Genomic DNA, 20,244 nt, shown 5'->3' with positions numbered 1-20,244 from the left:
GCACGGGTGACGTCACATGAGCGCGACGCGGAGCTCTACCACAATTTGGGTTTCTCGATGGTATGTGGGAGGACCGACTAAACCGAGGCTTCCAGAACCAAAGAGAAGTCAGCCGGAGGAAAGGGCTGGGACTCGGAGCCTCTCTGGCCTTTCCCCATCCCTGCTCTAACACTCTCCAGGGGTAAAGGGACCTGAGAATCAGAGACATGCTCGGAGCTTGCTGGACGAGTCGCGTGGTGACTCTCTGGCCGCACGCCGACCGCTTCTCGGTGGCTCGCGGAGGACCCGGTGGACTGTGTGTCGAAGGTGAGGCTTATCCTGGCCTGAAGAAAAAGCTCATCTCACACTTCCTTAAATTCTCGGCTGCCTTTTTCTTATGCTCAACTTACTAAACGGAACTGAAGTTCAGGAAGTCCTACTAGATCTCTCACCCGAGACTTTCTTGCTACTATTCAACCCATAATACCTTATTATTATTATTTAATATTTTGTGTTGAACTTTTCCCCCTGCCCTTAGATGACCTCTTCTCGGATCTCTCCTTTGTTTTCGTCCTTAGGGACAGCTTTTTTTCACCCTTTCCTAAACCAGACTGGTTGAACTGGCCCAACATTTTCGTACATATTGATGTGTACATATTGATGTGCAGAGAAGGCACGCAGAGCTCCCGGTTTGGAAAGGGGGTAGATAACAAGCTCCAGAGAGACTGAAATAGAGACAATGACGGTGGTTGGAGGTGTGGAGGCCTAAGGGTGAGAAGGAAAAATGGTGAGGGAACCCCCGGCGGAAGGAGAGACAAAGATACAAAACTGAACAGTTGGCACCTCGCCATTTAGTAAGCTAGTTCTAGTGCCAGCTCTGTCCCCCACTCACCCCGCCCCCTTAAGTCAAGGTTTCACAAAGTTGTCCCAGCTGGCTTTGACTCACTCTTCCTGCTTCAGCCTCCGAAGTAGCTGGGATTACCGTCTTTCAACACTTGGCCTGGCTCTGCCATTTAAAGTTGTGATCTTGGGTAAGTCATTTTCTGTTTTGTGTTTTTCCTTGTTTGGAAAAAGAAAGTGATGAAAAAGACTCCCTGTTAGGGTGTCTTCCCTGATTGTATAGGTCTGTAAGTGTCTTCACTCTTTTGGTATGGAGTGTTAGGTAGGATATATTACCTGTACTTGGGTAGTACAAGACAGGCCAGCTGGATGAGAGATGCTGGCTCTGGGATACTGAGCCTGCAATGTGCCCTCCTCTTCAGAACCCCAACCTGGGCCTGCACAGGGAGTTAGCAAGACTCTTTACGAAGCCGCCTCTACATAGATGGCCTCCAGTTTGGGGCTCAGGCCCTGCTGTGACAACAGAGGCCTGGGTGCCCACTAGACACCTAAATCCAAGGGGCAATGGAACCAGGTAAGACTCTAGCTACAGAATAGGCTCTCATCCTGTGGGTCTGGGCCCTTTCACAGGGTCGTATATCAGCTATCCTGTATACCACATATTTACAGTTTGTAACAGTAGTAAAATTACAGTTATAGCAATGAAATGTTTGGGGGGGTCACCACAACGTAAGGAACTATATTAAAGGGTCCCAGCATCATGAATGTTGAGAAGCACTGGTCTGAAGTCTGTGGTTGTCATACCAAGGATGATAATGTCTGCCAGGGCCCTTCTGTCGCTGGCCCCAGACTTCCCCTGGGGGCAGGGTGAGCAGTCCTTTTCTCTCCCAGCTGGGCTTCTGAGGGCTCCGCAGGGCGAGGTCACTCAGTTTGGGTGAGTTAGCGTTTCCCCTTTCCTGTTCCCGTTTCAGCCTCTTTGGTCAGGGTTTTCTCGGCGCTCTGGCTGTATCCCGGGTTCTGCATCTCCCTGAGCTCCACCTCTTACGGGGGCAGATGCGATGCAAGGGGTATTTCGCAATAAGCAGACTCCCTCCTCCTCTTATTTTTTGCCTAAGAAGTTTTGTCCCTGCCTTAACAGAGTGTAGGTTAGTATGAGCAAGTTTTGTCCAGCGTGTGAGAGGTACGTTTAGACACCAGTGTTTGTGCGCACACACCCACACACCCGATTGTGTCTCCTGCCGCCCTTTCCTTGCCTGTCTCTGTCCACCTCTTTTTTTCCTTCCCAGCTCTGGGTTTCCAGTGCTTTCCCTTACCTATGCTGCTTTCTGGGGCCGTCTTGTCACATGGTGGTTTCCTGGGATGTTAATCTCATTCTTCCTCCCGGAAGGCTGTCGTCCAAATCAGTTTGTAAGTCAATGAGCCTCCCGAGCCTGGTTCATTCCAGAATGGTCTCCACCTGTGTCGATCATTTTCTGGGGCTTGTTTGACACAAGGTGTCACGCGACAGGCTCTAAGAGCAGAGGCAGCTCTTGCACTTCCTGATGCTTGTGCCTCAGCCTCCCTAGTTTTTAAGATTACAGGACACCATCACACTCTATCTCTGCCTTGCTCTGTTACCAACGTTGGAGAGTTGGTTGAAGAACTCCTCCACACCCCTTTTTATTGACTCTGTTGGGAAGGGCTTGTTTTGACCTTAACAAAGATGGCGGGCTAAGCTTTGCATTCGACCACATCCTTTCATCTACTGCCAGTGTGCCCTCACTTATAATGGGAGCTGCCTAGCTCGGCTGGAGCCCCGCCCGATTTCCTTCGACCGCCGCCTAGCCCCGGCGCGTAGTTATGAAGGCGGATGCCTCCGCCCCCCTGACCTCTCATTGGTGCGGCTCGGATTCGGGGCAGCCATTGGCTGGACGGACGCACACCCTTCCCCCACCCCTAGATGGGGGCGGTAGTGCAGACTCCGGAGGGGCTGCCGGACGACGCAGCGTGCGCGCAGGTTGCGGGGTTTGGGGTGACCCCAGAGGGGCCGACACTCACGCCTGGTGCGGAGTACTGGGAGAAATCTGGAAACGGCAACCAGGTCTGGCCCCGGGATAGAGACTCAGACCTGGTCCTGCGTTGCGGCCCTGGAGTGGTTGTACTGGCTAGGGAGACCGGGGACAAACGGTGGTGGGCCGGGAGCCTGTGGGTGGAGCCAAGATCTGGGGTCCTGGGAGACCGAGACCCAGCCTAGAATGGAGCATTCATAAGGCTCTGTGCTGGTGTCTGATTTGAGGGCCTCAGACCGGTCCCTACAGGTTTTAAGGGTGGGGCAGATTCACGGGTATTAAAGGAGTGGCCCAGAGCAGCGGGCAGAGGTAGATCCTCAGGGAGAATATTCATGGGGGCGTGTCCCAGGCTGCTGCGAGCCTGAGAAAGGTGACAAACTAGTCAGGCAACTGGGTTGAACTGCCCAAAGGTGAGCAGTTAGGAGGTTGGAACCTTCTACGGAGCCAGACCGAGAAGGGGCTCAGTCTTGGCTCACCTTCTTCCTGGAGGAAACTCGGCCAGACACCCAGGTTAGTGCTTCCAGTCAGACAAGCTGGTAGTCACTGCCTTGGGCTCCCACAGGTGGCTCCCCCTCTGACCTGTGTGTCATGTTCTTTCCCTTCTGTAACAGGCAGGAAAGCAACAGGTTTTCTTCACTGGAGAGAGAAACTTTTAAGTCCCCCCTCCCCAGCTCCCCATAGGGTTTATCTGCACAGTCCTGGCTGTCCGAACTCACTCTGTACACTAGGCTGTCCTCCAGTTCACAGAAATCGCCTGCTTCTACCTCCTGAGTGCCTGGATTAAAGGCGTGAGCCACCACTGCCCGGCTTCAAGTATTTATCAGCCTGTACCTCCGAAGCCGGTGCTTGTTCACTGTCCCTCTGCTTTTCAGAGCTGTCTCTTTCTTCTTTGTGTGTCTCCACCGGGCAGTGACTCGGTGTGTGGGAGGGGACAGTGTCTTCCCTCTCGGCCTATTTTCTCCTGCCTCTGTCATCCAGTGTCTCCCTCCCTTAAGCCTTTGTCTGCCCTTTAGTCTGACAGGTCGCTTGCTTTCTCTTTCTTCTGATTGGCATGGGTTTTGTTGTTGTTTTGAAACAAGACATTCCCCGGCTGGCCTCAAACCTGTGTTTTTGACTTTCTAGTTCTGCCTGTATGCACCACTATGCCTGACATTCAGGGAGTATTTATTAACTAGTTGTTGCAACAGAGTCCTGAATAATTTCATGCCTGCACACAGGCATTCTCCCCCCTCCCCCAATCTATGCGTTTCTGACTCTAAGGTACTCTTTTCCCACACTCCGTCTCCTTTTCACAGGTCTTTCCTGTCTCCCACCTACCAGGGGATCCTGGGTTCTGACCACTGTCTTCCTCCCTCCCCACAGAGGCTGGTCCAGGAGCGGATCACAAGCCAAGAGCCTAGGAGTGCTTGGAACTGAACCAGGGTCATGGCCCCACCACCACCACTGCCAGTGGCTGCCAGCACTCCAATCCTGCATGGCGAGTTTGGTTCCTACCCGGCCCATGGCCCACGGTTTGCCCTCACCCTCACAACACAAGCCCTACACATACAGCGACTACGCCCAAAGCCAGAAGCCCGGCCCAGAGATGGTCTAGTCTCTCTGGACGAGGTCTCGGGCTGTGGCACGCTGCAGAGCCGTAGCCCCGAGGACACTGCAGCCTACTTCTGCATCTACACCTACCCACGTGGCCGTCGAGGGGGCCGGCGAAGAGCTACTCGGACCTTTCGGGCCGATGGGGCCACCACTTATGAGGAGAATCGTGCAGAGGCCCAGCGCTGGGCCACTGCCCTCATGTGTCTCCTCCGAGGAGTGCCTCTGTCAGGGGACCAGGGTGAGATGCTGGGCCAGGGCCATATGGGTGTTGCCATGTGTTCCCATGCCTCTGTACTTTGTGTCTTTTGGGTCTGTCTCAGAAGAATGAGACACAGCAGAGAGAAGCCCAGTGAGGGCCTCTGCTGTTGGCGCCATTGTCTGCTCCTCCCTTGACAGCTGAGTAAGTCTGGTAGGCGAGTGTCAGCAGGAGGCTGAGAATGCCAGGTACAACCCAGGTCGCTAGGACCTTCAGGCAGCTCAGAGGTCCTGGAGCTCCACTGCCTTTCCAGCAGCGCCCCCTCACCCAGGGTGCCTGCTTCCTTCCTGTGTGACCCTCACTGCTTAGGGGCTCACTGACAGGAACCCGATGCTGGTTAACAGTTGTCCAGAGATCATGCCTTTCCCCACCTGCCACATACTGGTTCAAAGGGCACACACTTGCTTTCACAACTCACGCTTTGTCGTAGCACCTGTGAGAAAAAACTGGCTGGACCTCACTGGCCAGGTGACAGCAGGGAGGCAGAAACTCCCAGCAGGCCTTGGGAACCTCCCCTTTCCCTATCAAGTAGCCTTGGACCCATTTACAGATACTGTTGCTAGGGAGGAGGCAGGATCTCCAGCCTCTCCAAGATTCAGCCTTTCCTTTCTCTCCGCTTCAGAAATCACCCCTGAATTGCTGCCCCGGAAGCCCAGGCTGCTCATATTGGTCAATCCTTTTGGGGGGCGGGGCCTGGCCTGGCAGCGCTGTATGGACCACGTGGTGCCCATGATCTCTGAAGCTGGGCTGTCCTTCAACCTCATACAGACAGGTAGGGCTGCTGGCAGTAGGGGTAAGAGGGTTGCTCCTGGATTTTCTGGAGGGCGGGATAGAAGAGGAGGCCTCTCGACTAACCTTTTGATTTGCCCCCTTAGAACGACAGAACCATGCCCGTGAGCTGGTGCAGGGGTTAAGCCTGAGTGAGTGGGAAGGCATTGTCACTGTGTCTGGAGACGGGCTGCTTTACGAGGTAGACCTGCAGACACCCTGGTCCTGCCCTGGGGGTAACTGAAGAGGGAGGCCAGGACCCAGGCCGTCCTATCCCAACTGCAGGTGCTGAATGGGCTCCTTGATCGGCCAGACTGGGAAGACGCCGTGCGGATGCCCATTGGTGTCCTCCCCTGTGGCTCGGGCAATGCACTAGCTGGGGCGGTGAACCATCATGGCGGGTACGTTGACTATTCCTGAGGGATACCTGCTAAAGAGAGGGACGAGTCTTTGGGACTACAGGGCTTGATATCTTCTCGTCATCCTGCTACCCCTTACCCTGGCCCACAGACCACCTTCCGTTGGGTGCTTACAGGGGCTCCGGGATGTGTCCCTGATGGCACGGCTGCTCCCGCCTTTCTCCTTTACCCTTCTTGTCTCACTCCCCATTGCTCTTCCCCACTGTGACACCTTTCTCTGATTTTGAAGGTTTGAGCAGGTTGTCGGTGTTGACCTGTTGCTCAACTGCTCGCTTCTTCTCTGCCGTGGTGGCAGCCATCCTCTGGACCTGCTCTCTGTGACGCTAGCCTCAGGATCCCGCTGTTTTTCCTTTCTGTCAGTGGCCTGGGGATTCTTGTCAGATGTGGACATTCATAGTGAGCGCTTCAGGGCCCTGGGCAGCGCTCGATTCACACTGGGTGCAGTGCTAGGCCTGGCCTCGTTGCATACCTACCGTGGACGCCTCTCCTATCTCCCCGCTACCACAGAACCAGCCTTGCCCATCCCAGGCCACAGTCTGCCTAGAGCCAAGTCAGAACTAGTCTTGGCTCCAGCCCCAGCCCCAACCGCCACCCACTCGCCTCTACATCGATCTGTGTCTGACCTGCCCCTGCCCCTTCCCCAGCCTGCCTTGGTCTCCCCTGGCTCCCCTGAGCCCCTGCCTGACCTGTCCCTCAATGGTGGTGGTCCAGAGCTGACTGGAGACTGGGGAGGAGCTGGGGATGCACCTCTGTCCCCAGACCCACTGCTGCCTTCATCCCCCAACGCTCTCAAAACAGCTCAGCTTTCACCCATCGCTGAAGGGCCCCCAGAAATGCCAGCTTCCTCGGGGTTCCTGCCTCCCACCCACAGTGCTCCAGAAGCCTCTACCTGGGGCCCGACGGACCACCTCCTCCCTCCCCTGGGCTCTCCACTGCCCCAAGACTGGGTGACCATAGAGGGGGAGTTTGTACTCATGTTGGGCATCTTGCCGAGCCACCTCTGCGCAGACCTGATGGCGGCCCCACATGCACGCTTTGATGATGGCGTGGTGCACCTGTGTTGGGTGCGGAGCGGCATCTCACGGGCTGCGCTTCTACGCATTTTACTGGCCATGGAGCATGGAAACCACTTCAGCCTGGGCTGTCCACATCTGGGCTATGCTGCAGCACGTGCCTTCCGCCTTGAACCACTCACGCCTCGTGGCCTGCTTACTGTAGATGGGGAGTTAGTAGAGTATGGGCCAATACAGGCGCAGGTGCACCCAGGTCTCGCCACGCTGCTCACTGGGCCTGCAGGTCAAAAGCCGCAGGCCTGAATGAGCCTAAAAGCATCCCGAGTTGGTGGAACCAGCGCCCCATAGGCTAAGATATATCTTTTATAGGTAGAAGTAGGGCCCGCACTCAGAACTGTGAGGAGGGTGGAGAGTGGTCCTGACCCTCAGTTCCCAGAGGACCTAGAGGCTTGAGGGTGGGGCCTGCCTTTCTTGATGTCCAATGATGGGGCCTGGAATGTATGAGCTAGCAAGGCTTCTTCAGCTTAATGTCCAGCCAGGGTTTCTTCTTGCCTACTCCGGTGCCTCTATTTGACTGGCCAATCAGCCCTTGAGGGGCAGGTTCCCCCAGGTGGTCCCCAGATTTGCACTAATGTTCCTCCCCTGGCCAGTTAGGGATGGGATGTTCTGTGTCTTGTGTGTCCCTCTCCCTAGTCTAAAAAGCAATTGAAAAGGTCTATGCAATAAAGGTGTTGCTTTCCTCTAGGCCTTCACCCCTTCCACCTGATATCCCTTTCAGTTATTGTGGTCCTATAAGGGTAGCAGCAGCACCCAGCTTGGATGCAGCCTTGAGACAGAGCCAGTAGCTGCTTTGTCCGCCACAACAGCTGGCTCCCGGGTTCTCAAGATTTATTCAGGATTGTGTTGATGGAGGCGGCTGGATGGATGGGTTCCCCAACATGCTAAGAGCACACACAGGACCCTCCCCACCCCCACAAGGGAGGTGGGGGAAGGCTAGCTTTTTCTTAAAAATATAAATGTATTTGTCTGCATCATGACGTTCTTGGGGCACCTAGCTGGCCAGACCACTGGCCATGGGACAAGGAGGAAGGAGGGAGTCAGGTGTAAGTCTGAGCAAGGAACAGGACTCTGCCCTGGCAGGGTGGAGGTGGCCTCACAGTGTCCCGTGCTGGGCCTGGTAGCGTGAAAGCACAGCGCGGTAGTGGGACAGCTCCTGCCGCACAGCCACCACCTCCTGCCGCAACAAGGCGTTTTCCTTCTCCAGGAAGGCAGCCCGCACAGATATCTGGTTCTCCTTGAGTCTTCTTGCATCTCTCGACCTCTTGGCTGCTTCATTGTTCTTGTATCTCCGGCTCCAGTACTTCTCATCCTGGGGGTGGAGGGGTGGAAGGGGCACTGAGATACAACAAAAGGAACTCTGCGTATCTGATTCTGTACAGCAGTGAGGCCTAAGGGCTATTGGTCTTTGCTGGGACAGATACCCAAACTTCTGTTGTCTACTGCTCTGGTTGCTAAGAACAGGTCTCTGGCGGAAATAGATTCCAGGTGCACATATGAAAAAAAGCTGGTCTTCAAATTCTCCACTGCAGACAGCAAGATTCCCCACTTGACAAGGACCCATGGAAAGCTGGTTGCTATGGATGTTTGTTACCTAGCAACGAGGCCTTCAGGGTCTGAGGGGTTATCTCACTGAAGTGTACACTGCTCTAGACATCACCTTTCCAGATCCTGGTTGCTAAGGAAAGGTTGGATAGCTCCCCTAGTGATGGGGTTTGGTGTCCTGGTTGCCAAGGCAACCGCATCTCATCAGAAAGTAAACATGAGCTGTAAGTAGCTGCAGCCTCTCCCCTTGAACTGAGGTCAGGGAGCAGTTCCTCCCGTATCTGATTGATGGAAGAGTTGGGGGGGCGGGGCCTGCGGCTTCCCCTGAGGATCATACCATGGGTCCTTCACCCAGCTGGAAAGATGCTTCCCTAGGCTTCCTCTTAATTAAAGGTTCCAGCTTGTTAGGACACATCCATTTCCTAGCAACAGCTGAGCTCTGTAGCAGAAGAAAACCACTCGTATGGAAGAGGTTTCTTAGATGGAACTAGATGCTGGAATGGCTATGATGCATACAAGATCACGGCAAAGACATGAGAGACCTCAGTAAGAGCAAAACCAGAACACTAGAAAAAGACATTTGCTGCTGAAATCCCCACAAATTAGAATATGGCCGGTAAAGGATGACTTCCAGGTCCCTGGATGGCCACGTCTGCACCAAGGCAGAGGCAGTTCTACAGATGTTTCAGGTTGAAAGCCAAAGACCAGCTCCGGCGAGGCCAGCCGCTGAGAAGCCGAGCAGCGGGCCGATGGGACAGCCAATGAGAGCTGTAATTGGCAGCAGAGCCTCTTGGAACCTGAGCTCTTGTGCACAGGGAGACTGGCTTATGGGTCCAAGTGACTGGAGGTCACAATGAATGACACCATCTTCGTGACTCTCAGGACAAAACTTGTCCCCTGAAGCCTCATGAGCTAGGCTATGCCTACAGACCACGAAGCTCTGAGACCTCCCCAGAGAGAGAAGCTTCCGTCTGCTTTGGGGCGCTCACCTTCTGTTCCTCAGGCACCTGGACTTTCCTTGCCTTCTTCATGATTGGTTGAGGCTTCAATTCCTCCTCTGAGAAGCGGTGTCTCCGAGGGTCAAAAGTCTCATGGCCTGGAATGCTTGACAGGGCGAGATCAGCGGGATCAGGTTCAAAGGTCATTAGCACCTCCACGGTGTCTGGGTCCACAGGACTGGGTGTGTCCCTAGATGTCAAGCCTAGAGAAATACATTATCGCTTGAATGTGTGAGTAGTTCGGGGTCTGCGTTCTCAGAGCACCGCTCCCCCAAGCTTATCCACCACAGGGCAGGTTTTTTTCTGCTGTCTTAACACAAATCCTGTCAGGCATCAACCCTGTGACAAAGATGCTTTGCCACCGGAAGGCAACTCTATCATTGTAAGGCAGAAATGACTGGCCTTAAATATCCCGTGAGTCTTCTAAAACCTCTAAACTTCAGACTCAGTGTTATTTTGTTCCCACTGCCGTGTCCGAGTCCTACTTACTGTGCCCTTTCTCAGAGCTTAGACCTGTTAGACCCACTCCTAGGAGTGATGGAAGTTCCAGGAGCCTGGCTAAAAAAGGTTGAGTCCTGTGTCTTTAAGAACAAATAAGCTGGGGCCAGCCGAGGACACCAGTTCAGGGCCGCGTCACGTGTGGCCTACAGCTTCCCCTTTCCCCTCCTCCCCAACTAAGCACCCGCACGTTCCCGGCCCCGCCTCCTCGCGCGTGAGAGCGCGTGCGCGCAGCCAGGAGGGAGGACTCACGTGGCGAGGGAATGTGCAGCACTGGTTTTTGCCTGGAGGTCGGATCAGGGACAGGTGTACCCAGGCGTCCCACATCGAGACTCCTTGTCTTGATTGGGGTCGCCTCCCTTCTTGTTCCTTTTGGTCTCAGCTCCAACATCTACAATGATTCTACCCACCCATCCCGCGCTATGGGGGAGGATCGTGGGAGAACCGGCCTGCCAAGCTCTTTGCCATCCAGATTCCCACAGTTCTGAGATCCTAGGTCCCCAACACAGGAACATGGGAAAACTCCTCTGTAGAAGCCAGAAGAGGGATCCCGATATTCTCTTCAGCAAGACTGGGAGGCAGGATGCAACACCATCCACTTGGGGGATGGGGTGTGTGTGTGTGTAGGATCCGGGAACGTAGTACCCCGCTCTGGCCTGCTCGCTCCCATTTTAGGTGGCCTTGAAGTCCAGTCCCATCTCGTTTCCCAAAATTCTGGACCCAGACTCTGGAGATAGTACTCTCCAGTTAACTAAGGTGTTCTAAGTTTCTAGTCTTGGCTCCAAGAACATGAGGAAACTTTTGTCTTAGAGAAGAATACTGCCTCTCAGTGAATAATCCTTTCGCATTTGGGGACCCAAGTCCCCTAAAGGATCGCAGCATCTCATTGGGCAGACTTCCAAAAGTGTCGCGAGGCCCCGCCCCGCCCGACAGCCCCGCCCCTTCGCCGCACCTGCGCGGTGGCCGCCGGCGGCTCCCAGAGTGGCCCGCGCGGGGGCGTGCCCGGGCGAGGAGCGGGGGGAAGAGGAGCTGCAAGAGCCGGGCCCGGGGGAGGGCGCGGGAGTGCGCGCTGGAGAGGGTGCGGGCGACAGGCCCCCGGGGGGTGGCGGGCTCGGCGGTAGCCCGTGCTCCAGCAAGAAGGCGTCCAGGTCCACGTATTCCACGTCCCCGAAAGGCAATGTGCGTTCCCACAGCAGCGGCGCAAAAAGACTCGGGCCAGCCACAGGCCCTGAGCGCCCCCGAGGGGACCCACCGCCACTAACGGCCCCACTCGGGGCATCGGCTGGGCCCGCCGTTTCCAGGCCGGGTCCCGGGACGGGGGCTGAGGGCAGAGTTGCCTTGCGCTCCTTTTCCTTCAGGAGACCTGTAGGCCAGGGAGAGACCGGATGGGGTGGAGGGACACAGGAGGGACCCCAAGTTAGAGATATGGCGGAGATACAGAAAAGTGAGGAGACGGGAGCCGTACCCAGGGAGGTGGGTACAGGCAGGGAGAGAACCCAGAAAAAGAAGAGAGGAATAAAGACGGGGCTTGGGGAGACCCAGAGAGAAAAGAGAACAAGGCCCCAGCAATAGAGGGTCAGGGAAACGGGGACCCGGAGAGGGGAAAAGACAAAAGTATACAGAAGGATAGGGTTGGGGCCCGGGAGGGGATTAAGAAACACAAGCACAAGCGACCCAGAGAACGAGGATGGAAGTTTAGAAGAAGGGTTTAGTGACAAGGTGGGTGAAAGGTTGGGCAGGTGAGAAAGAAAAAGTGACAGCTCAGTAATTCTCCCACCCCCAGCACCCTCATCCCCTCCCCCACAGTCTGTTGGGGCTGGAAGGGGCTCCAGTGCTCAGGCACATTCCTCATCCCTAGTTTCCATGTGACCCTGCGAGGCTCCGCCCAAGCCCGTGTCTGCACCGTGTGAGCATCCGACACACCCCCTCCCTTCCCCTAGGACTCCAGGGGTCCAGACGCCGAGGCCAAAGGGAAGAAAGAGGGGTCTGGCACCTAAACTCTGTCCTCAAGTAGGAACACTCCAGGGACTTGACCCTTAGGCCCTCTAGGCGTCAGATTTGGTCCTGGAGGCTGATGGACTGGAAGACCTAAGTGACCTAATGAAGACTAGCAAAGATGGGACACCTAGCTGATAGATGCCATGGACCACCACCCCAACAGCTGAGTCCCTAACACAGTGGGACTAGAACTCACAGCTGGCCGGTTCTTTGGGCTTGCTGTTTCCCTGCAGAAGGCTCCTCAGTCCAAGCAGCGCTCCCCCGCCAGGGGGGGCCCCAGCCGGGCCACCCAGCAGCAGGGGGCCCGGGGTCCTGTCGCTCAGAGGCCGCGCCATTGCCGTGGACCTGCTCCCAGGTTCATGAGCTCACGGAGAGTCGAAGAGATGAGATGATATGTCAGTCACCCGCACTCTCCAGTGGTTCGGGCGAATGTGTCCCAGAGTCGGGCGAGCGCGGCGTGCAAGCCTCCAAGATCAGGACGCTTCAAATCCTAAGAGCGCTGCGGGGGTTCAACCAGTCAGTTCTGCAGAAAGGTGCAACTCAAAGACTGTCCCGGGAGGCTCCTATAGTCTGGGCGAGTGGGTGACCAAATCAAGCAGCTGTCTCTTTGCAACTGTGGGTCCCCAAGGGACACAGGCGCGCGCTCCTTCTGTACCAGGTGGGCGAGACTCTGGCTCTAGCCAATTTTGCACTTCTCGCAAAGAAAGGAGCTTTGCAATCTGCACCCAGAGGTGTGCACCCAGGGGCGGAGGAGGGGGCAGGAGGAGGTGGCAGCCTTGAGGCGTGGCCAAAGCAAACTTCTTTCGCGGAAAAAAAAAATCTAAACCAAAACACCGGACGCCAGAGCGCGCGCCCCTCCTCCGGGCCCCCTCCCTCCACTTGGGCCATGCACCCCAGCCGCGTGCCTTCCTCCGCTGCTGGCACGAACCAATCACGTCTCGAGCCCTTGAGACGCTCAGCCAATGAGATGAAGGGATATGCCAAGGCCCTGGAGGCGCGTGAGGGGCTGAACTTGTGGAGTTGCTTCGCCTTTTGGAAGAAGGCGGGACACTGACCTATATTTGGCCAATGGGAGGAGGCGCTGGAGGCGGGACCGTGACCCACTTCGGGCCAATGAGGCAGGAAGAAGGGGGAAGCACATGGCTTTGCGCGTGCTACCGGATGCGGGTGTGGGGCAGGAGGGGTGCCTCTTAAAGGAGTCGAGTGTTTACAGACTCATTGTTTGAGGGAAAAAAAGCAGAACATCAATTAGAGCAGATTAAGGCAGAAAGAAGTGGGCTTCGGGAAGGATTATTTTTTTAATATCTAGATGTTCCTCAATCGCGACTGATAAACCACCGAGAAACCGGAAACATTCAGTCCTTTTAATAGCTTTGTTTTGGGGTGAATCCCCTCCCCTCAGAACAGGCGGGCGTAATCCTCGTTGGGGAGTCTCAGCGACCGTGAGGACCACCGTCCACTGCAAAGGGAAGCACCGGCTTGAGGGGTGTGGGAGCTGAGCACATAGGACTCTACTACAGTCAGGCTGCTAAGGGGGAATGGAATATACCAAGTTGGGGAAATGGTCACCTCCTGGACTAGACCATGTAGGGAGGGAAGAAGGCCACATGGGACGTGCAGAATAGGCTGGTTTGCATAAAGGTACATGGAGAGGATATGGTCATCTGGGCTGTACCATGTTGAGAAACCAGACAAGAAACCAAGCGATTTCCTGGGGCAGAGCCACACTGGCAGTAAGAAAGCCAGAGGGATTGTACCCCGCTGATTCTCAGAAAGGGAATAGCTGAAAGACTACAGTTCTAAGTAGGGTCATACCATTTGTAAACAGGTGACTTGGACCGTACCATCTTGGCAAGTAACAGTAGGCAGAGGGCATGGACCAGTATGTAAGGAAAACAGGTGTCAGGCCTTAGACTAAGCTGCAAAGAGGGGTGGGCTGCAGCATGCTGTTCCATATGGAGAGGTGAGAAAGGACAAGGGATGTATCACACTGAGACAACCACTGGGAATAAATGCAGACTATCAGGACGTGGAGAAGGAGGGGACACAATAAGCATACCATGCAGGCGGTAGTTGGGGCCTCGGCAGCGCCTCTCGGGATGTCGGGGGTCCCTGTTGCCCCTCAAGGCTCTGTGGGCCAGGGGCTGCAAGGGCCGGCCATTACCACTGAGGCTCTGGAAGATCTGGGAGGGGGGATTCTGGCTCAGGAGTCTCAGGGAGTGCATCTGCCTCAAGAGAAACCATGGGTGAGTGGACGGGGTGGTGCTCAGGACAGGAGTAGCATGCACACACGGGGGTCAGTCACCTGGAGGGAGGTAATATTGAGAGCCCTGTCGATGAGGATCCAGGTGACAGTCTCAGAGCACGGAGGAGTGCTGAGAGATCCCTGATAGGTGATGAAGCCGAAGGATTCTGGGAACAGGAGCTCCAGGCTCAGGTCTTGAAGAAAGTAGGCATCATCTGCGCAGACATCAAGTCAGCGTGAAAGGGGGGTCCCAGATAATGCACGGGGACTTAGTTATGTCTGTTGCCGTATGGAGACTGAATGTAAGGCTTTGGACATGCTAGGCAGGTACCACTGCTCCAGGCCCCCATTCCCTCACCGGGAGATTGTGACCAGGCGCTCGTGACCAAGCTGCATCATCTCCAGCCACTCTTCCCTTTCTGTCATCACACTGCTCTTGCTAAGTAGCCCAGGCTGGCCTTGAACTCACTCTGTAGCCCACCCTCCTTCCCCAGCCTTCCTAGGAGCTGGGACGCCACCCCCAGCTTGGGGGACTTACTTTTGTAGGAGATTCGGGTGATAGTGTCCCGGTTGAGAAGACGACTGAGGAATGGGTTGGAACTGCCAGCCACCTACGTGGGAGGCACGAGGCGAGGGAGACGGCAGCCCAGACCTGCTCCACAAAGACCCACCACCCCAGGCTAGCCTCCCAGCCTCCCTGTCCCTCACACCCTGGAAGCCAGTTGCCCTCCTTGCCTCCCTCACATTGACAAAGAGGCTGAGAATGGCCAGGCCATTGGGGCCCCTTGAGGCAGCACTGAGGTTCCCATAGAGTTCTTGGTTGAAGTGGATTAGCTGCACCTGGGGAGGAAGAGGAGGCACAGAGAAGGGTTTCTTAGCGGAAGGTTCAGAGACGATGGTGGTTTCAACTCTCAGGGCTTTGGTGTCCAGAACTGCACCGGGGATTAGTACTTAGGGTAGGGAGAGGCGGCCCTGAGTAGCAGGATAGGGTGAAGCATAAGCGAAGAAACCAGGGTGATCTAGTGTTGGAGGGTCAGGTGAGGGGGTCACCACCTCAGCGGAGAAGCCTTCGTGGTTGATCTGGTGTTCAGAGCCGGCACCATCTCGAGCTCCAAATAGCAGCCGTAGTTCACTGAGTCGGTGGCTATAAAGAAGGGGACCCCCAGACACATTGACCACAGGTCGGGAAGCAGGTAGGAAGGAGACATGGCGGCCAGTGTTGTACAAGGTTCCCCGGAGCTGCAGGAGAGGTATAAACTATTGGGGGACACAGGGAGAGGAACCTCTCCCACCCTCCACTCTTATTCCCTGAGTCCAATGATTATCTAATATAGCTTGGGCATCAGCTACTCCCCAGGCTCAGACCATATCTTTTGAGGTGCTTAACACCAGTGTCTTAATTCAGTTAACAAGTACTGAACTGCCGGGCAGTGGTGGTGCACACCTTTAATCCCAGCACTTGGGAGGCAGAGGCAGGCGAACTTCTTAGTTCAAGGCTAGCCTGGTCTACAAAGTGAGTCACAGGACAGCCAGGGCTATACAGAAAAACTCTGTCTCAAAAAAACCAAAAACCAAAAACAACAACAACAACAAACAAAAAAGAAAGAAAAAGAAAAATGAAAAAAAAAAAGCTCCTAGCCCCGATTTGAGGTCTCGTGGGCAGTTATGGGGATTTGCCATAGTTTATTTATTATTTTTGTTGTTGTTGTTGGCTTTTTGAGACAGGGAGGCTTTGAATCGTCCCTCCCCCTGCCTCAGTCTTTGGGTGGTTGGGATGATGGTGAACTCCACAAGAGGGTGGGGGGCTTTGGTTGGCTGGACTTGCAGGACACAGAGCTGAAGGCCGAGCAGGAGGACTGGATGGGGGAGGACAATGGTGGACAGGACCCCGCGAGCCTAGTGAGAAAGCCGGCCTGAGGCACTGGGGTATGGCGGAGAAAATGACGCTGGGGCTTCTGGCTCATGGTGCCAGCGCTTCTACAGAAATGGTACTGCAGAGAGCCTCCTGAGTACAGACACTGAGACCATGTCACTTGGCCGGATGGCTGTGTGACCCCAGGCAAGTAACATAAACTCTCTGGGCCATAAAAGAAGGCTAATAAGATAGTAGGTTATTGCGAAGATGAGTGGGTTTGTTTAGCCTTTTCAATGCTTCTGTTTTCACTGCTTGGGTAAACATGAGAAGCTGAGGAAAGCAGTGGGAAAGGGCAAGCCAGGTGATCTTCAGAGAGTAACTTTTTATTCCCCATGGTTCACCATCCACCTCAGCCCAGGTCCCCTCTGCTTAGACCCGCCCCACTGCAAAGCTTACCTTCTCTCCCCCGGTGCTGAGTCTGAGTGGGGGCAGAAAAGGGTCATAAAGAACCCGCTTCAGCTCCACATCCACGGGGCTCTGCCGCTTCCCCACAGCACACAGGCTCCAGGCAGCGTTCACCAGGCCCCAGAAGGGAGGCCCTATGGGAACAGAAATAGGCTGGATTCCAGGCAGGACCTGCTGTGTGGATTGGGGCAGGGATAACCCCAGCTGAAGGAAGAAAAGAGGGAGGAAATCTGGAGCTTTGGGTCTAAGAGAGAAAGGACATGAGAGCCAGAATCCTGATTCCTCGAAGAATTTTGGAATCCTTTCCTAGGAGCTCATAACCGCTCCAAGCCTTGTTCCCATCTTTAAAAGGGCTATGTGAAAACAGAACTACAACTCCCAGTAGGCCTCAGGGGTGAAAACAACTCATCAATCTCCGGCCCGCCCCGTAGCCCCATGGGAGTTGTAGTTCTTTTAGTCTCCCAGGTCCCACAGCTGGATAAGAATATTAGGGGAGAAGAGTTATAAAAGAGGACTTCGAAGCCCGGGGCGAGGGGGCGGGACAGGGACCTGCGCTACCGAGTCTGTGCCTTCCAGCAGGAATAGGACCTGTCTATGGCTGCAAACACACACATTTCTCCACCCCCACACTTTCCTTGCACTCACTCCCACTCACTACTTGAAATGCGCATGTATAATGTCCCATGGTGAGCCGCTGAGGTTCAGAGGCTGGGCCCCACTCCTGAGGGAAGAAGGCAGGGGTTGGGAGCTTTGGCCCTATGGAAGATGAGAAGATCGAGGACCCAGACTCCTGAACCTAGGGAAAACGGCGCCTAGGGATATGGGGTCGGGCTCTGGGTCTCCACCCTGTTTGCACCTGGCACGAAGTTTCCCTGGAGATTCTCCTTGTAGCTCCACCAGTCCTCGGGATCAGGTGCAGGTCCGATGTGAGCTGGGAAGAGAGCAGCTGCATCCCTCTCCTAGGCACCCCACCGCGTCCCTCCCTCAGAGGATGCTGCCAGGACCCCCAGGTCTTACCTGCCGCTCCCAGTGCGGCCCAGAGTACCAGCGCTTGAGGGGCGCTCAGGCGAGCGGCACCCCCCATCCAAGAGGCCTCGGAGCGACCCTTTCCCAGCGCCCGACCCCCTAGCTCTTCCCTCCCCTCCTCTTGGGACTTCCAGCCTGGCTGTCCCCAGAACGGGATCCCCAGCTCCCGGGATGCAGGGGCTGGGACCGTGTACCCCAGAGCCCGTTTGACGCTCACTCCTCCGCCCGCCTGGGCCCGCGCCCTGCACTCTCTCTACCTCCCGAAGCTGCGATCGCCCTCGCCGGCCCCGGGTCCCTCTCGGTGCCAATGCACACCCCCTCTTCGCTCTCAACCAGAGAACCTGGCCGCGCACTCGCCGCGTGCGGTCCTCTCCCTCCGCCTCCTCCCTCACCCTGCCTTCTCTTCTTCCCTCCGTCCTCTTCCTCCTCCCTATTCGACTCTGCCTTCCCTTCTTCCTTCTATCTCACCTCCTCCCTCGCCCTGCGCTGCCTCTCCCTCTTTCCATCTCCACCTCCTCTCGTCTTCCCCACCCCCTCTTCCATCACCTCTGGTCCTGCTTCCCTCTTCCCCACCCACTTGCTCCCACTGGTTTGATGTTTGGTTGGGGGGTCTCCGCAGTAGAAAGGGCCGCACCCCTGGGCCCAGCCCTGGAAAGGAAGGTGCAGTGTAGCCGACGGAGCCCGAAGCCCCCAGCTCCAGGTGCCAAGGCTAGAAAGGACCGGGCGCTAGGGGCCTGGCGTGCAGAAAACCTGCTGGTCAGGACGGGGAGGCAGAGGCTTGGGGGACTGGAGGGTGAGAAGGCTGGAGGTGAGCTGATGCTGGAAAGGAGGGACAGGGTGCCCTGAAAGGGGGCCAGGGGGGAGCAAGATGTCAAGTAGCAGGGAAAGACAAAAATAGACACAGGGAGACTTTATGGTCAGGGCTGGGCAAGAAGGAGAGACAAATAAAGAGACACATTACAGAGACACAGAGAGAGTGCTTAGAGACAAGCGAGCAAGATGCTATGCAGAAAGGAAAGAGAGATAGAGACTAAAAAGCATGATGTTGGGTCATAGGAAAAGAGACAAAGGCATAACTACATAGAGGGAGCATGGTGGTTCTCACTTCCCATCCCTGCATGCAGGAGGCTGATTGGAAGCCATCCTGTGCTACACTGTAAGACCTTGTCTGAACAAAACAACTAACAGCTCACAGAAAAAAAAAAAAAAATGAATAAGTCACAGAAGGACAGAGAGGTGGAGAGAGGCAACCACCAAGAAATACAGTAGAGATAAACACAAGGAGACCCACCCATGGGATTAGAGGAGCCCGGTGGGCCAGCAAGAAGGATGAAGACGGAGTGGAATGAATGCAGATACAGAGACACATCGGGAGATACCAAGGCACAGAATAGAGAGAGAAAGATCATTTAGGCCAGAAATGGAGGGCAGACAGAGATCCAAAGATACACAGACAGCAAGTATAAAAGAACAGAGAAGGCGACCTGGAGCCTCACAGAAGGGACCCCATATATAGAGTCTCTCCTGCACAGAGCAAGACAGGAGGACAGAAGCCCAGGCAGAGGAGAGGGCCTAGTCACAGACCAAATGACTTGAGGAGAGCACCTAGGACAGAGGGAGGCAGGCAGGCAGGCAGATGTGATGAGTTGGAGAAGCTCATGTTGGAGACCATCATGTCTCCAAAAGCAAGGCAGCACAGGAAAGGAGTACAGGGAGCAGCAGGGAAGAGGGAGGGAGCCCAGGGCACTGACAGAGAGATCCAGCTGTGTGGGCTTCTCTCAGCTGCTCTCAGCTGCTCAGTGTGTGGGGTTCCACAGGTACAGTTAGGGGTCAGAAGGAGCAGCACCTTCTGTAGGGGACTGACTAGTGTCCACTCTGCTCCTAAAACAAGACATCCCCTGGAACCCAGGGGTGGGCTTTATTTGACAACGAGGTCTTAGCTTGCATGGTTAAGGTGTTTGGTTTCCCCCATCATTGAGGATGAACCCAAGGCTTTATATACGCCAGGCAAACAATCTATAGCTGAGCCACGCCCCCACCCCTTACTGGGGGACTCTAGGCATGTGCTCCACTGCCAAGCCAGGCCCCCAGGCCCTGACCGGGAAATGCTAGATTAGCAGTCTAGAGAGTAGGCACATCACCAGACCTCTTGTACCTTTTCCTTTTGGCAGATTCTCACTGTGTAAGTTAGACAGAACTTGATCTCATTCTAGTTCAGGGAAGCCTTGAAGTTTCTATCCTCCGTGCTCCGAGTAGATGAGATGACAATCCTGCACCACCATGCTGAGGTATCCTTTAAGATGAAGTCACTCTTCATTGTTAGGATGGGTCTCCATCAAAGAATGACTACCCTTGACAGCCAAGACAGGAAGATTCAAGACAGAAGCCGGGGGTGGGGGTGAGGGTGGAGGGATGGGGGTGAGGGTGAGAGGGATAGATGGCTCAGTGGGTAAGAGCACTGACTGCTCTCCCAGAGGTCCTGAGTTCAATTCCCAGCAACCACATGGTAGCTCACAATCATCTGTAATGGGATCCAATGCCCTCTTCTGGTGTGTCTGAAGACAGCTACAGTGTATTCATAGAAAACAAACAATCTCTGGGTTTTGGGTTGTTGGTTTTTAGGTTTTTTTTTTTTTTTTTT

At 55.2% G+C, this 20,244-nt stretch overlaps 3 protein-coding genes across 6 annotated transcripts; 1 reads left to right on the top strand and 2 right to left on the bottom strand.

Moving 5' to 3' along the window:
- The first annotated feature begins 4 nt into the window (after nucleotides 1-4).
- Nucleotides 5-7,682, top strand: Sphk2 (sphingosine kinase 2). Of its 4 annotated transcripts, XM_021166942.2 has the most exons (7): nucleotides 5-306; nucleotides 940-1,010; nucleotides 4,230-4,698; nucleotides 5,339-5,488; nucleotides 5,592-5,686; nucleotides 5,770-5,885; nucleotides 6,133-7,682. In XM_021166942.2, the coding sequence occupies exons 3-7, from the start codon at nucleotides 4,293-4,295 to the stop codon at nucleotides 7,217-7,219; spliced, it is 1,854 nt and encodes a 617-aa protein (XP_021022601.1). In that variant the 5' UTR covers nucleotides 5-306; nucleotides 940-1,010; nucleotides 4,230-4,292; the 3' UTR covers nucleotides 7,220-7,682. The 4 variants fall into 4 exon arrangements, with proteins under 4 accessions (XP_021022601.1, XP_029335126.1, XP_021022603.1 ...); XM_029479266.1 differs by lacking the exon at nucleotides 940-1,010; XM_021166944.2 differs by lacking the exons at nucleotides 5-306; nucleotides 940-1,010 and adding an exon at nucleotides 2,590-2,899.
- A 105-nt stretch (nucleotides 7,683-7,787) lies between these two features.
- Dbp (D-box binding PAR bZIP transcription factor) lies at nucleotides 7,788-12,854 on the bottom strand. Its single transcript, XM_021166945.2, has 4 exons — nucleotides 12,209-12,854; nucleotides 10,967-11,377; nucleotides 9,508-9,719; nucleotides 7,788-8,285 (listed from the first exon to the last, which is right to left on the bottom strand). Exons 1-4 carry the CDS (start codon nucleotides 12,345-12,347, stop codon nucleotides 8,070-8,072), a joined length of 978 nt encoding a protein of 325 aa, XP_021022604.1. The 5' UTR covers nucleotides 12,348-12,854; the 3' UTR covers nucleotides 7,788-8,069.
- A 451-nt stretch (nucleotides 12,855-13,305) lies between these two features.
- Ca11 (carbonic anhydrase 11) lies at nucleotides 13,306-18,067 on the bottom strand. The gene is made up of 9 exons (XM_021167725.1): nucleotides 17,595-18,067; nucleotides 17,434-17,508; nucleotides 16,569-16,711; nucleotides 15,311-15,496; nucleotides 15,002-15,097; nucleotides 14,796-14,868; nucleotides 14,318-14,472; nucleotides 14,072-14,237; nucleotides 13,306-13,471 (listed from the first exon to the last, which is right to left on the bottom strand). The coding sequence occupies exons 1-9, from the start codon at nucleotides 17,659-17,661 to the stop codon at nucleotides 13,446-13,448; spliced, it is 987 nt and encodes a 328-aa protein (XP_021023384.1). The 5' UTR covers nucleotides 17,662-18,067; the 3' UTR covers nucleotides 13,306-13,445.
- Between the last annotated feature and the right edge of the window lie 2,177 nt (nucleotides 18,068-20,244).

Source organism: Mus caroli, chromosome 7 (assembly GCF_900094665.2).
Source record: "Mus caroli chromosome 7, CAROLI_EIJ_v1.1, whole genome shotgun sequence".
Lineage (NCBI taxonomy): Eukaryota > Metazoa > Chordata > Mammalia > Rodentia > Muridae > Mus > Mus caroli.
Note: the sequence above shows the minus strand (reverse complement) of the source record. Positions and strands in the feature narration are given on the sequence as shown.

Coding starts and splice junctions, on each gene's coding strand:
- Dbp (XM_021166945.2), bottom strand. CDS start 12,347: ATGGCGCGGCCTCTGAGCGACAGGACCCCGGGCCCCCTGCTGCTGGGT. Junction 11,378..12,208: donor GCCCAAAGAACCGGCCAGCT/GTGAGTTCTAGT, acceptor CCTGGCCTACAG/GTCTCCTGAAGGAAAAGGAG. Junction 9,720..10,966: donor CGCCGGCGGCCACCGCGCAG/GTGCGGCGAAGG, acceptor GTATTTCTCTAG/GCTTGACATCTAGGGACACA.
- Sphk2 (XM_029479266.1), top strand. CDS start 4,293: ATGGCCCCACCACCACCACTGCCAGTGGCTGCCAGCACTCCAATCCTG. Junction 5,489..5,591: donor CTTCAACCTCATACAGACAG/GTAGGGCTGCTG, acceptor TTGCCCCCTTAG/AACGACAGAACCATGCCCGT. Junction 5,886..6,132: donor GCGGTGAACCATCATGGCGG/GTACGTTGACTA, acceptor CTGATTTTGAAG/GTTTGAGCAGGTTGTCGGTG.
- Ca11 (XM_021167725.1), bottom strand. CDS start 17,661: ATGGGGGGTGCCGCTCGCCTGAGCGCCCCTCAAGCGCTGGTACTCTGG. Junction 15,497..16,568: donor TCAGCACCGGGGGAGAGAAG/GTAAGCTTTGCA, acceptor CCTCTCCTGCAG/CTCCGGGGAACCTTGTACAA. Junction 14,473..14,795: donor CACCCGAATCTCCTACAAAA/GTAAGTCCCCCA, acceptor ATGTCTGCGCAG/ATGATGCCTACTTTCTTCAA.